The sequence below is a fragment of the Erythrolamprus reginae genome, unplaced genomic scaffold (genome assembly GCF_031021105.1).
Source record: "Erythrolamprus reginae isolate rEryReg1 unplaced genomic scaffold, rEryReg1.hap1 H_33, whole genome shotgun sequence".
NCBI classification, from domain to species: domain Eukaryota; kingdom Metazoa; phylum Chordata; class Lepidosauria; order Squamata; family Dipsadidae; genus Erythrolamprus; species Erythrolamprus reginae.
Genome location: NW_027248488.1, coordinates 338,657 through 354,716, shown reverse-complemented (window position 1 = coordinate 354,716; position 16,060 = coordinate 338,657). Strand labels below are relative to the sequence as shown.

Sequence of the window (16,060 nt, the reverse complement as noted above, 5' to 3'; positions counted from 1 at the left end):
CGGCCTCTCCACCTGCCTCCTTCCCGGCCCTTCTCAGAGGACCTCAGCCCTGTGCTGGAAATGCCACTTTCTCATTCTTAACCTTTGTTTTTCTTTCCATCTCAGATACAGAAACTGGAAATCATTTGTGGTCTTTCCAAGGCAAAATTTTCTCCTGGGGGAAAAATGCGGAATTACTTCCATAGACCAGTCCTGCGGCCCTAGAGATGGTCCTTTGAAGGGAAAAGGCACCTGGAGACCCCCAAGAGTCCTTGGACCCATTTGGAGTTGCTCCGCAGGGCAGAGAAAGGATGGAGACACCACCTCTTGCAAAGGAGGGAAGCAGAAAAGGCTCTTCAGCTGCTCAGCCTGGGAAAGAAGGGAAACTCTGGACAAGAACTGGACAGAAGGTCCTGGAGGAAGAATCCATCCTCCCTTCCGAAGTTCAGCCCTGGAAGTTCATCCAATACCAGGAGGCTGGAGATCCCCGAGGACTTTGCAGGAGACTCCATGACTTTAGTAGGCAATGGCTGAGTCCAAAAAACCACACCAAGGCCCAGATCCTGGACCTTGTGGTTCTGCAGCAGCTCCTGTTCCTTCTGCCCCCAGAAATGAAGAGCTGGGTGCGGGAGTGTGGAGCAGAGACCAGCTCCCAGGCGGTGGCCCTGCTGGAAGGCCTCCTCCTGAACCAGGCGCAGGAGCAGAAGGAGCAGGCCCAGTTGCAGGTGAGACATTTTTGAGAGCTCAAAAGAGTATAAAGGTTGTGTTTCAATACTTCACCCCTCCTTCCTAAACTTCTCTGATGTTCATTATATGTGGCAATTCATCAATTCTTTTTCTTTTTTGCAATTAAAAAAATTTTTTTCTCCACAATAACAAACTTGCTTATATTTCCAATACAACTCAAACATACAGGTAGTCCCCAACTTACGACGGGGATCCGTTCCCACGGCCCGTCATAAGCCGAATTTGGTGTAAGTCGGAATATTCCGATTTACATGAATATTCCGACTTACATGGTGGCAGCGGCTTCTAAGCAACCAACAGCCGGCGAAGCCTCCTGCTGAACGTTCGGGTTAGGGGATCTCCACGGTGGCTGGCCTTGGAGGCTACAGCAATGCAGCGCCGAGAAGGACCGGCTTCAAGTGACCAACAGCCGGTCCTTCTCGGCCCTGGGTTGCTGTAGCCTCCGAGGCTGCCCGCTGCGGAGATCCCCTCGCCCAAACAGAGGAACCGGCGGCAGGCTCGGAGGCTGCAGCAACGCAGCACCGAGAAGGACTGGCTGTTGGTCCCTTGAAGCCACCGCCACCTCTGTTCCAGTTAGGAGATCTCCGCCGGGTCTCCGAAGCCACCGCACATCACGGAGATCCCTTCACCTGAGTGGAGGCAGCGGTGGCTTCAAAACTGTCCCCGGGTCATTGTAACGACGAAATGTCGAAAGGCGGGGACTACCTGTATACCCTTTCAAAGACATGGAATAAGGCTGCATCAGGGCCTCTAGACTGGATTGCGCCTTTACAGCCTCTCTTACCTATAAAGCCCTAGATGGCTTAAGACCAGGTTATTTATGGGATGGTCTCCTGCCGCTTACCACCCTACGACTGAACAGAGCCCATGGGGTTGGCCTCCTCCAGTCCAGTTGATTAAACCAGGGGTCCCCAACTGCCGGTCCACGGACCAGTACCGGTCCGCAGGGCATGTTGCACTGGTCCGCGGAGTCAGCAGCTGCTGTGGAGCTGGCGAGTGCCAAGCTGTTTCCTGTCTCTTTCCCCTCCCGTTCACTCGGGGCTGCCGTTTGCCTCGGACCGAGAAAGCTTTTGCTTCTTTGCTTGCTTCCTTTCCTGTCTTTCTTCCCTCATCGAAAGTGGTCTATTTCCTCCTCGCGAAGCCCTCGCAAAGCCCTTGCTCTGCCTGCAGCTCAGACGGAAAGGTTTTGGCATTGTGCATCTCTTTTTTTACTAGGCTCCCCCACCCTATTCCTGGGGGCCTGGGTGGGAGCGAAGCCAGGGGTATGTGTGTGACCATGAAACCCCCACCACCAGCTCCGGTAATTTTCTTTTGGAAGGATTCCTTGCTGCAAGAAAATTGCCAGACCTGGTAGTGGTGGGCGCTCCAAGCAGGCAGCGATCGCAAAGAAAGGCGATTGTGTCCATGGAGGCACCTCCCCCCCTCTGGGATTCCTTGCTGCAATCCCAGCTGGAGTGGGTGGGTGGGGGCAGTGTCCTCTGAAATTGCCGGAAGGAAGGAAGCAAGCAAGCAAGCAAGCAAAAGTTTTCTCCCTCAGGTGGACCGCCTCGACCCGAGGCAAACGGCGGTCCTGAGTGAACGGGAGGGGAAAGAGACAGGAAACCACCCCTCCTATCCTTCCTCCCTCTGTCACCTCGGCTCCCCTGCAAAATTAAAAAGGGGGGGAGGAAAGAGAGGCAATGGAACGATAAGCTACATCCCCAGCTTAATCTGGTCCCTGGTGGAAAAAAGTTTGGGGACCACTGGATTAAACAATGTTGGTTGGCAGGCCCACAAGGGAGGGCCTTCTCTGTGGCAGGCCCCGCTCTTTGGAACCAACTAGCCTCCAAGGTCCACACCGCCCCCACCCTACTGGGTTTCCGAAAAGCCTTGAAAACCTGGCTTTGCCAGGAGGCCTGGGGGCTATGAGAACTTACATCTTTAACCCCAGCCAAGACACGAACTGATTGGGATGTTTGGTATATGAATGGAGTGATTATATTATAGGGTTTTTATTATTAAGCAATGTTTTTTAGTATTAGGAAATCTACTATGAAGTGTTATTATTTATTATGAAATGTTTTTTATTATTACTAAATATTTTATCTGATTATATTGTTTTATTGTTATATTGTTCAATAATGATTATATTGTTTCAGGCCCGGTTACAGCACGGAAACTGCTTTGGTCGTATTGATGGATGATCTCTGGCGGGCCCGGGACAGGGGTTTATCCTCTGTCCTGGTGCTTCTTGACCTCTCAGCGGCTTTCGATACCATCGACCATGGTATCCTTCTGCACCGGCTGGAGGGGTTGGGGGTGGGAGGCACTGTCCTTCAGTGGTTCTCCTCCTACCTCTCCGGTCGGTCGCAGTCGGTGTTAGTGGGGGGCCAGAGGTCGACTCCGAGGTCTCTCCCTTGTGGGGTGCCTCAGGGGTCGGTCCTCTCCCCCCTGCTATTCAATATCTACATGAAACCGCTGGGTGAGATCATTCAAGGGCATGGGGTGAGGTATCATCAGTACGCTGATGATACCCAGCTTTTCATCTCCACCCCATGTCCAGTCAACAAAGCGGTGGAAGTGATGTGCCGGTGTCTGGAGGCCGTTGGGGCCTGGATGGGTGTCAAGAGACTCAAACTCAACCCGGATAAGACGGAGTGGCTGTGGGTTTTGCCTCCCAAGGACAATCCCATCTGTCCTTCCATTACCCTGGGGGGGGAATTATTGACCCCCTCGGAGAGGGTCCGCAACTTGGGCGTCCTCCTCGATCCACAGCTCACATTAGAGAACCATCTTTCAGCTGTGGCGAGGGGGGCGTTTGCCCAGGTTCGCCTGGTGCACCAGTTGCGGCCCTATTTGGACCGGGACTCACTACTCACAGTCACTCACGCCCTCATCACCTCGAGGTTCGACTACTGTAATGCTCTCTACATGGGGCTACCTTTGAAAAGTGTTCGGAAACTTCAGATCATGCAGAATGCAGCTGCGAGAGCAGTCATGGACTTAACTAGGTATGCCCATGTTTCACCAACACTCCGCAGTCTGCATTGGTTGCCGATCAGTTTCCGGTCACAATTCAAAGTGTTGGTTATGACCCTCATGGCACTGGACCAGAATATCTCCGATGTCGGTTGGCGGGCCCCAGGGGAAGAGCCTTCTCTGTGGCGGCCCCGGCCCTCTGGAACCAACTCCCCCCGGAGATTAGGATCGCCCCTATTCTCCCTGCCTTCCGTAAGCTCCTTAAGACCCACCTTTGTCGTCAGGCATGGGGGAATTGAGACATCTCCCCCGGGCATATACAATTTATGAGTGGTATGTCTGGATGTATGTTTGTTTAGAAAATGGGGTTGTTGTTTTTTTAAAAAATTTTAAACAGTAATTTAGATTTGTCGTAAATTGTTTTTCACTTTGTTGTGAGCCGCCCCAAGTCTGCGGAGAGGGGCGGCATACAAATCTAAATAATAAATTAAATAAATAAATAAATAAATAAATAATTATTGCTGTAAGCCGCCTTGAGTCCTTAGGGATCGGGCAGCATATAAATTAAATAAATAAATCATTTCGTTGTTGATTAGCCACTTCCCCAATTTTTCTATATGCTGTTTCCTTTAAACTCAGAAGAAACAACTCCCAAATTATTTTTCCAGCAAAGTAGCTCACCAAATCCATCACCAGCTTTTCTTCTCCACCTCCAGCACTTCCGTCCTTCCAGCTTCTTAACTCAATCGTTCTGTTTGAAACCACCACGGCTTGGATGGCTTTAAAAAACCATTGTCCCCTGCCACTGGTCGTGGCTGGGGGCTGGAGTGTCACTGACTCCTTCCAGTTGCCAGCAGCTCTCCACTTCTTCACCATCCCTCCAGGGTGGTTCCGACCTGTTTCTAAAAGAACCAGGTCCCCAAAAGGCAGGGATATCGGGGATCCCCTTCAAGAAGAGGGGAACTCCGTTGAACCACGGTTCTCAGCAAGTTGATTATATATGATGATTTGACATACAAGGAGGAGAGTGAAGACAATAAAATATTAATTGTGATCGTATTTTAAGATTGGCCAATTCATCAATTTTTGAAAACCTTGTTCTATTGTTTTCTCACTCAACCTCCCAGATGGATATTGGGGGCTTTGAGGTTCTGTTCCCGAATATAAGAATCCACTTTATGTGTCACGTATATTAATTCTGCTTCTTTTTTCCTTCCTCCTGTTTGAAGTGCGGCACTGTGAAGATCAGAGATCCTGAGGGACAGAAGAAGCCACCAAATCCCCCTCATGAGCTATTTTTCAAGAGGATCCCTTGGGAAGAGCCAAGTCACCTCAAGGACACCTCAGAAGGTAATGAAATCTTCCAATTGCCCATCTGCCTTATTTTTGCTCTCTCTTCTCTTCTATACAATATCTCCTACTATTTTTTAATTATGAAATTATTTATTCAATACAGAGAAACAAAGAATGAAGCTTTCTGGTTTTTATCAAGGAGATCAAACAGCGGTTGAACCTCCAAATCAAGTAAGAAAAGAATACTGTGTTCAGTTCTGGAGACCTTGCCTACAAAAAGATATTGACAAAATTGAACAGGTCCAAAGATGGGCTACAAGAATGGTGGGAGGTCTTAAGCATAAAAAGTATCAGGAAAGTCTTAATGAACTCAATCTGTATAGTCTGGAAGACAGAAGGAAAAGGAGGGGCATGATGGAAACATTTAAATATGTTAAAGGGTTAAATAAGGTGCAGGAGGGAAGTGTTTTTAATAGGAAAGTGAACACAAGAACAAGGGGACACAATCTGAAGTTAGTTGAGGGAAAGATCAAAAGCAACGTGAGAAAATACTATTTTACTGAAAGTGTAGTAGATCCTTGGAACAAACTTCCAGCAGACGTGGTCAGTAAATCCACAGTAACTGAATTTAAACATGCCTGGGATAAACATAGATCCATCCTAAGATAAAATACAGGAAATAGTATAAGGGCAGACTAGATGGACCACAAGGTCTTTTCTGCCGTCAGTCTTCTATGTTTCTTCTATGTTTCTTCTATGTTTCTATGAAGCCCACTGAGAGAGGTGCAGGGAGGCGAATCCCGGGGGGGGGGGGGGGGGGGGGAGGAGGTGGAAGGGCAGTTTCGCGTCTCCATGTCACTGTGGAGTGGGGGATGCGGGGCTCTTCCCCCCTCCCGCCATGGCTGCTCCAGAGCCTCGATCCCTGCCTCACCTCCTAGCAGGCAGGGATGCATTCCGAAGTGCCCGAGACATAGCAGAGGGTTCGACTCAGGTGGCCACCAGATGCCTGTTCTACCTGGGACTTGTAGCTCCATCGCGTTCTTTGGTGTTGTTTCCAGGGAAGGACGTTGTAAAAGTAAACTTCTCACGAGTTCCAGACGTTTGATTAAATCCGCAAGAACTTGTTTTTACAATCTGCTTCCCTGAACACAAGACCAAGGAACGCGATGGAGCTGGAAAGGAAAGACGTTCATCTCGCGGCCCACCCTGCCCCATTTCCACTCCTTAAATTACACCTCTAAATGCCTGGCGAGGGGAGGGGGAGAAGAGACAGCAAGGAAAGGAGTCTCTCGCTCCATGTGTCTCGCTTCCCCCCTGCCCCAACCTGCCATCCCTCTCGATAAAGAAATGGCAGGGAACGGAAGCAGCCATAATGCTGTTGCCATTGGGTCAGGGTGGGACATGTTGGGCCACATGATGCACACCTTACCTTTCTAGTGTACCTTTTTTTTAAAAAAAAAATTATTATTATTATTATTATTTTTTACTAGATTTGTATGCCACCCCGCTCCGGAGACTCAGAGCGGCTTACAACAACGATATATAGTACAAATCTAATGGTTAAAAAAGACAGTTTAAAACCCTTATTATAAAAACAGTCATGCATCCCAAACCAACCACACATAAAATGAAACAGCCCGGGGGAATCAATTCCCCCGTGCCTGACGGCAGAGATGGGTTTTGAGGAGTTTGCGAAAGGCAAAGAGGGTGGGGGCAGTTCTAATCTCTGGAGGGAGTTGGTTCCAGAGGGTTGGGGCCGCCACAGAAAAGGCTCTTCCCCTGGGCCCCGCCAGACGACATTGTTTCGTCGACGGGACCTGGAGAAGGCCAACTCTGTGGGACCTAATCGGTCGCTGGGATTTGTGTAGCAGAAGGCGGTCCTGGAGATATCCTGGTCCGATGCCATGAAGGGCTTTATACCTTGGCATTGTGTCCAGAGAAAAACATTGTGATAAAACTTCATACTTCTCGGACTCGCAAGATTTTTTTCTTACAATGTTTTTCCTGGACGCAAGACGGAGGAACGCGATAGAGCTACAAGTCCCTGGTAGAATGGGCATCTTGCGGCCCAACACATCCCAGCTGCCAAAAATGAGTCTCCATCCCACACTTCCCACACCCAGTCCGACACTTGCCCCCTACTGTACCCCCAAAATAATAAGCCCCCCGATAATGCCAAAGCCATATTTTGGGGCTCAAAAGAAAATAAGTCCCCTTCTTATTTTGGGGAAAACACGGTAATATTTCATGTCATCTTGATTCCATCCCTCTCTTAATACAGACTTTGATTCTGTTGTGGGTTTTTTGACACCTGTAGCATACTGCTGACTCATGTTTACATGGTTGTCCACTAGGACTCCAAGGTCCCTGACTCCTGTTGAGCCACGTCTCACGTTCTATGCCAATGCATTTGGGTTTTCTTTCCTAAAGGCAGAACCTGACTGACTGGATGACTGAGAACCTTCAGGCATATTTGGGCTTTTAGGATTTGCAGATTGAAGGAGATCTTGCAAATTCCATCGCGTCTGCTCACAGGAGTTCTTGCTTCTTTAGGCTCCTGTGTCCTTTGGGGAGGTGGCCATCTCTTTAAGCAGTGAAGAGTGGCTGCTGCTTGATCCCAGCCAGAGAGCCCTGTACCACGAAGTCATGTTGGAGACATCGAGGATGGTGGCTTCCTTAGGTAAGGGTTCCTCTATACGTAACTGTATAAAATCATTTCATCTCTGGTTTTTTTTCTTCTTCTTACATTAATTCCAGTCCCCCTTCATGGTCTTCTAAGTAGCACAGTTTGGTTTATAAGAAAGAGATGGAAACTGCAGTTCAATGTTTCCAAATGTAAAATAATGCACTTGGGGAAAAGGAATCCTCAATCTGGGTATTGCATTGGCAGTTCTGTGTTAGCAAAAACTTCAGAAGAGAAGGATTTAGGGGTAGTGATTTCTGACAGACTCAAAATGGTGGTCGGGCAGTAGGGAAATCAAGTAGAATGCTTGGCTGCATAGCTAGAGATATAACAAGCAGGAAGAGGGAGATTGTGATCCCACTGTATAAAGTGCTGGTGAGACCCCATTTGGAATAATACTGTGTTCAGTTCTGGAGACCTCACCTACAAAAAGATATTGATAAAATTGAATGGGTCCAAAGATAGGCTACAAAAATGGTGGAAGGTCTTAAGCATAAAACGTATCAGGAAAGACTTCATGAACTCCATCTGTATGGAGTCCGTGGAGAGGGGCAGCATACAAATCTAAATAATAAATAAATAAATAAATAGTCTGGAGGACAGAAGGAAAAGGGGGGACATGATGGAAACATTTAAATATGCTAAAGGGCTAAATAAGGTTCAGGAGGGAAGTGTTTTTAATAGGAAAGTGAACACATGAACAAGGGGACACAATCTGAAGTTAGTTGGGGGAAAGATCAAAAGCAACGTGAGAAAATATTATTTTACTGAAAGAGTAGTAGATCCTTGGAACAAACTTCCAGCAGATGTGGTTCGTAAATCCACAGTAACTGAATTTAAACATGCCAGGGATAAAAATATATCCATCCTAAGATAAAATATCTTTTTTTTCCTGCTGTCAATCTTCTATGTTTCTAAAAAGAAAATGCACAGGTACAGTATATGTGGTACCTTGCTCAATAGAAGTAACTATAAGAGGGACCTTAGAGTCTAGTGGACAACCATTTAAATATGAGCCAGCAATGTGAAGCAGTTGCCAAAAAAGCTAACACCATCCTAGGCGGCGTTAACAGAGAGATAGAATCCAGAACGCATGAAGTCTTAATATCACTTTATAATGTCCTGGTAAGGCCATAGTTGGAACCAGGTGTGCTTTTATGTGTCCTGTGGAGGTCATGTGAGAGGAGCATGTTGTCATTTGTCCCCTGAAACCTCCAAAATTATGTGAGAACAGAATTTTCACACTTAGATCATGGAAGAGCATCTCCCAATCCAATTGAAGAACCAAGGCTTCATGCAGTATGACTGAGAGCACCTAGGGTATAAAGCATAAAGTTTTGGTCGCTATGATGTAAAAAATAGGTAGAGACTACAGACTGAGTGCAGAGAAGAGCAACACAGATGATTAGGGGACTGAAGTCTAAAACATGAATGGTTGCAGGAACTGGGAATGTCTTGTTTGTTGAAAAGGACTAGAGAAGACTTCCAGTAAAAGAAGAGGGAGTCAAGTCATTTTCAAGGTTCGACTACTGCAACGCTCTCTACATGGGGCTACCTTTGAAAAGTGTTCGGAAACTTCAGATCGTGCAGAACGCGGCCGTGAGAGCCATCGTGGGGCTTCCTAGATTCGCCCACGTTTCTGCAACACTCCGCGGCCTGCACTGGCTGCCGATCGGTTTCCGGTCACAATTCAAAGTGTTGGTCATGACCTTTAAAGCCCTACATGGCATTGGGCCAGAATACATCCCGAACCGCCTTCTACCGCATGAATCCCAGCAGCCAATAAGGTCCCACAGAATTGGCCTTCTCCGGGTCCCGTCGACCAAACAATGTCGTTTGGCGGGCCCCAGGGGAAGAGCCTTCTCTGTGGCGGCCCAGGCCCTCTGGAACCAACTCCCCCCAGAGATTAGAACAGCCCCCACCCTCCTTGTCTTTCGCAAATTACTTAAGACCCACCTTTGTTGCCAGGCATGGGGGAGTTAAGTTATTCTTTCCCCCATTGCTATTACAAGTTATGTATGGTATGTTTCTGTGTATGTTTGGTTTTTTATAATAAGGGTTTTTTATTTGTTTTTATTGATTGGATTGTTCATGTTGTTTTACCACTGTTGTTAGCCGCCCCGAGTCTGCGGTGAGGGGCGGCATACAAATCCAATAAATAATAATAATAATAAATAATAATAAAGAGCAGCTGAGAAGGTAGGACAAGAAGCAATGGGTGGAAACTAATCAAGGAGAGAAGCAACTTAGAACTAAGGAGAAATTTCCTGACAGTTAAAACAGTTAATCAGTTAGAACAGCTTGCCTCCAGAAGTTGTGAATGCTCCAGCACTGGAAATCTTTGTCTCAAGTGATGTAAGGTTTCCTGTACAAGCAGAGGGTGGAACTAGAAGGCCTCCAAGGTCCCTTCCAACTGCTGTTATTCCATTCTATGTCTTAACTCGGAACTGAGTCTCTGTGAAATGTGCATATGCAGTGGTACCTAAGAAGGCCTCTACTTAAGAATTGAACAGGGTGTTCAAGATTATTTTGCCTCCTCTTAAGAACCATTTTCTACTTAAGGACCTGAGCCCGGTAAAATTTCCCAGGAAATTTGAGAGTGGCACAAAGACCCAGCCAGTTTCCTGCTGTTCCCCCTGGGTCTCTCTCTCTGGTGCAGTGTACGTGAGGCAGCCTCTCACCGGGTGTATGGGAGGCGCATGCTCCTCGTCGCCACTTCAGAGTCCCTCTTTTTTTCTTTTTAAAGTTTTGGATTCCCCTCACCTCACCTTCTTCCTTCGGCAGCGACTGACCTCCTCCTCTTCCTCCTCCCACCCAAATTCTGAGCTTTTATTTCTTTCCTAATGGGTTTGCACACATCATTTGCATTTACAAAAAACTGCAGCATCACAAAGCTTAGTACCGGGAATAATACATGCATTAATGGAAATAAGGAGATCGCTGACCATTTCAATAGCTACTTCTGTTCAGTTTTCTCAAAAGACACCTTACAAAATAATACTATAGAGGGATATAGCATTGCTTCCAGCTGTACGGATTCAGCTCCAGTGATCTTAGAAGCCGATGTCTTAGAAGAACTTGAAAGATTAAAGATAAATAAGGCAATGGGTCCAGATGGCATCCACCCCAGAGTTCTTAAAGAACTCAGATCTGTCATTGCTACCCCCCTGACTGATTTGTTTAACCAATCCCTGTTAACAGGAGATGTTCCTGAGGATTGGAGAATGGCCAGTGTTGTGCCTATCCACAAGAAGGGCAGTAGAGAAGAAGCTGGTAACTACAGGCCAGTTAGCTTGACATCAATTGTAGTTAAAATGATGGAGACGCTACTCAAAAAGAGGATAAATCAGCATCTAAAAAACAATAACTTATTGGACCCAAATCAGCATGGCTTTACTGAAGGCAAATCGTGTCAGACTAATCTCATTGAGTTCTTTGACTATGTCACAAAGGTGTTGGATCAAGGTGGTGCCGTGGATATTGCCTATCTGGACTTCAGCAAAGCCTTTGATACGGTTCCACATAAAGAGCTGATAGATAAATTAGTGAAGATTGGAATTAATCCCTGGATAGTTCAGTGGATTTCAAGCTGGCTGAAGCATAGACATCAGAGAGTTATTGTTAATGGCGAGTATTCTGAGCAGAGACAGATTACAAGCGGTGTGCCACAAGGGTCTGTTCTGGGTCCTATTCTTTTTAATATGTTTGTGAGTGACATAGGAGAAGGTTTGGTAGGGAAGGTTTGCCTATTTGCTGATGACTCTAAAGTGTGCAATAGGGTTGATATTCCTGGAGGGGTCTGTAATATGGTAAATGATTTAGCGTTACTAGATAAATGGTCAAAGCAATGGAAACTGCAGTTTAATGTTTCCAAATGTAAAATAATGCACTTGGGGAAAAGGAATCCTAAATCTGAGTATTCCATTGGCAGTTCTGTGATAGCAAAAACTTCAGAAGAGAAGGATTTAGGGGTAGTGATTTCTGACAGTCTTAAAATGGGTGAGCAGTGTGGTCGGGCGGTAGGAAAGGCAAGCAGGATGCTTGGCTGCATAGCTAGAGGTATAACAAGCAGGAAGAGGGAGATTGTGATCCCCTTATATAGAGCGCTGGTGAGACCACATTTGGAGTACTGTGTTCAGTTCTGGAGACCTCACCTACAAAAAGATATTGACAAAATTGAACGGGTCCAAAGACGGGCTACAAGAATGGTGGAAGGACTTAAGTATAAAACGTATCAGGAAAGACTTAATGAACTCAATCTGTATAGTCTGGAAGACAGAAGGAAAAGGGGGGACATGATCGAAACATTTAAATATGTTAAAGGGTTAAATAGGGTTCAGGAGGGAAGTGTTTTTAACAGGAAAGTGAACACAAGAACAAGGGGACACAATCTGAAGTTAGTTGGGGGAAAGATCAAAGGCAACATGAGAAAATATTATTTTACTGAAAGAGTAGTAGATCCTTGGAACAAACTTCCAGCAGACGTGGTTGGTAAATCCACAGTAACCGAATTTAAACATGCCTGGGATAAACATATATCCATTGTAAGATAAAATACAGGAAATAGTAAAAGGGCAGACTAGATGGACCTTGGGGTCTTTTTCTGCCGTCAGTCTTCTATGTTTCTATGTTTCTACATTGATTCCTATGGGAAAAATTGCTTCTACTTACAAACTTTTCTACTTAAGAACCTGGTCACGGAACGAATTAAGTTCTTAATAGAGGCACCACTGTATATAGATAATTGTAAAGAATGAGATGTTTTCCAGATAGTTTCAAAACTTTGATGATTCATGAATATAGAAATCATCATGTCTATATCACACCTCTGTAAGCATGCAAACGTACAACCTAGTGGAATTTCGGAGAAATCCATAAGGAAATCCACTTGACTTTCTACACTTTGATCTTTTTCTCTAACCTTGTTACCATTTTTTATTTCCCTTTTGCTTTGAAGGTAATAATGGGCAGGAGAATCAAGATTCCTGTGAACTGTTCCAAGTGATCAATGCTAAAAAGGGAGTGGAGAATTTTGGAATTGGAATGGAAGCCAAAAGCCCTGAGAGAAACCAGTCAAAGAATTGGAATCGGGAAAGCTCATCCTCCACTGATGCTCCGATGCAAGACTTTCTCCCCCAAGTTAAAATAAGGGGAAAATATATTGGGAAGAGTGTGAAGCTAAACAAAGCTGAAGTACAAGTAGATGAACACTATTTAACCCAAAACAAAGGCGAAGATGCTATAAGGAAGCACAACGGACAAAATTACAATGGGACATTAATTCTTTTTCTTGGGAATTACTTTCTTGTATCTCAAAAAGTGATTGACACAAAATGTTTGCAAAGTGTAAAAAGTTGTAGAACAAGCAGGCAGCTTACTTCCCATAAGTTTATCCACACAGGGGAGAAACCATATAAGTGCATGAAATGTGGAGAGACCTTTGGTCAAAGAGATCATCTTACTTCCCATAAAATGACCCACATAGGGGAGAAACCTTATAAATGCACGGACTGTGGAATGACCTTTGCTCAAAGAGATCATCTTACTTCCCACAAGATGATCCACACAGGGGAGAAGCCTTATAAATGCATGGAGTGTGGAATGACCTTTGCTCAAAGAGATCATCTTACTTCCCACAAGATGATCCACACAGGGGAGAAGCCTTATAAATGCATGGAGTGTGGAAAAACCTTTGGTCGAAGAGCTCATCTTACGTACCATAAAATGACCCACACAGGGGAGAAGCCTTATAAATGCATGGAGTGTGGAAAGACCTTTGGTCAAAGAGCTCATCTTACTTCCCATAAGATGACCCACACAGGGGAGAAGCCTTATAAATGCATGGAGTGTGGAAAAACCTTTGCTCAAAGAGCTTATCTTACTTCCCATAAGTTGATTCACACAGGAGAGAAACCATTTAAATGTTTGGAATGTGGAAAATATTTTAGAACAAGCTGGCAACTTACTTCCCATAAGTTGATCCACACAGGGGAGAAACCATATAAATGCATGGAGTGTGGAAAGACCTTTGCTTACAGCAGTGCACTTAATACCCATAAAATGACCCACACAGGGGAGAAGCCTTATAAATGCATGGAGTGTGGAAAAACCTTTGCTCAAAGAGCTTATCTTACTTCCCATAAGTTGATTCACACAGGAGAGAAACCATTTAAATGTTTGGAATGTGGAAAATATTTTAGAACAAGCAGGCAACTTACTTCCCATAAGTTGATCCACACAGGGGAGAAGCCTTATAAATGCATGGAGTGTGCAAAAACCTTTGGTCGAAGAGCTCATCTTACGTACCATAAAATGACCCACACAGGGGAGAAGCCTTATAAATGCATGGAGTGTGGAAAGACCTTTGGTCAAAGATGTAATCTTACTTCCCATAAGTTGATTCACACAGGAGAGAAACTTTATAAATGCATGGAGTGTGGAAAGACCTTTGCTCAAAGAGCTAATTTTACTTCCCATAAGTTGATTCACACAGGAGAGAAACCATTTAAATGCATGGAGTGTGAAAAATATTTTAGAACAAGCTGGCAACTTACTATCCATAACAGGATCCACACAGGGGAGAAACCATATAAATGCATGGAGTGTGGAAAGACCTTTGCTCAGAGCAGTACATTAGCTTACCATAAAATGACCCACACAGGGGAGAAACTATATAAGTGCATGGAGTGTGGAAAGACCTTTGCTCAAAAAGCTCATCTTACTTCCCATAAGTTGATCCACACAGGGGAGAAACCATTTAAATTTTTGGAGTGTGGAAAATATTTTAGAACAAGCGGGCAACTTACTTCCCATAAGTTGATTCACAGAGGGGAGAAACCATGTAAGGGCATGAAATGTGGAAAGACCTTTGGTCAAAGATATCGTCTTACTTCCCATAACACGAGTCACAGAGGGGAGAAGCCATATAAATGCATGGAGTGTGGAAAGACCTTTGCTCTGAGCAGTAGACTTACTATCCACAAAATTATCCACATGAGGGAAAAGCCATTTAAGTGCATGGATTGTGGAAAGACATTTACTAATGGAAGAGGACTTAGAAGACACAAAATGATCCACACAGGAGAGAAGCCATATAAATGTATGGAGTGTGGAAAGACCTTTGCTGATAACACTACACTTCCCATAATACGGTTCACACGGGAGAAGCCATGTAAATGCATAGAGTGAGGAAAGACCTTTGTTCAGAGCAGTACATTTACTTCCCATAATAGGATCCACATGGGAGAAACCATATAAATGCCTGGAATGTGGAAAGACATTTACAAGTGGCTGTGGACACAAAAAGATCCACTCAGGAGAGAAGCCATTTAAATGCATGGAATGTGGAAAGACCTTTGCTCAAAAACCTAATCTTATTTCCCATAAAAGAAGCTACACGGGGGGAGAAGTCATTTAAATGCATAGTGTGTGGAAAGATCTTTGCTTATAGAAGTTCACTTATTTCCCATACGATGATCCACACAGGGAAGAAGCCGTGTAAATGCACAGAATGTGGAAAGACCTTTGCTCAAAAACCTAATCTTATTTCCCATAAACGGATCCACACAGATGAGAAGCCCTATAAATGCATGGAGTATGGCAAGACCTTTGCTCGGAGCAGTGCACTTACTTCCCATAAGATGATCCACACAGGGAAGAAGCCGTATAAATGCACAGAATGTTGAAAGACCTTTGCTCAGAATAGATATCTATCGTCTCATAAAAGAATCTGGAGAAACTGTATAGCAATTCCACTTAGATTTATGTACTATTCCACAATGCTTTCCCACTTTTTCTCTGAGCAGTTTATGGGTCCTCATTTTAGCCACCTCAGGAGGATGAAAAGCTGAATAAACTACTAAAAGTAATCTATACAAGTTGAAGATGTTTTCAATAAAATGCCAAATTGTAACATTTCAATTTTCTTTTATTTAAAAAATGCTCCATCCCTTTTCTTGCTGAAATATTTTTTTCTCATCTAGAATTTACATTTCTTGTTCACACAAATAGTCACAAATTGTTTCACTTTGTACAGCTACTTCCTTTTTTTAAAGCTAGTCCATAAAGATTGTTAATGTTCTTAGATGCAAATGGACTTATTATGAAAAACAAAGCAAACCCACATGAGAAATTATTATTGTTGTTGTTATTATTATTATTATTATTATTATTATTATTATTATTATTATTATTATTATTATTTGGATTTATATGTCACCCCTCTCCGAGGACTTCGAGTGGCTTATAACATAAAAAGAAAACAATACAATATAGTAGCCTAAATCCAATTAATTTTAAACTAAATATACTAATCTATAATCCCAAATTTTATTTAAAAGCTGCATAGAAACATAGAAGATTGACGGCAGAAAAAGACCTCATGGTCCATCTAGTCTGCCC

The 16,060-nt window shown here is 44.5% G+C and overlaps 1 protein-coding gene across 1 annotated transcript; it reads left to right on the top strand.

Moving 5' to 3' along the window:
• The first annotated feature begins 195 nt into the window (after window positions 1–195).
• LOC139155609 (zinc finger protein 493-like) lies at window positions 196–15,574 on the top strand. The gene is made up of 5 exons (XM_070730809.1): window positions 196–704; window positions 4,914–5,034; window positions 5,141–5,208; window positions 7,531–7,657; window positions 12,618–15,574. The coding sequence occupies exons 1-5, from the start codon at window positions 291–293 to the stop codon at window positions 14,846–14,848; spliced, it is 2,961 nt and encodes a 986-aa protein (XP_070586910.1). The 5' UTR covers window positions 196–290; the 3' UTR covers window positions 14,849–15,574.
• The last annotated feature ends 486 nt before the right edge of the window (window positions 15,575–16,060 follow it).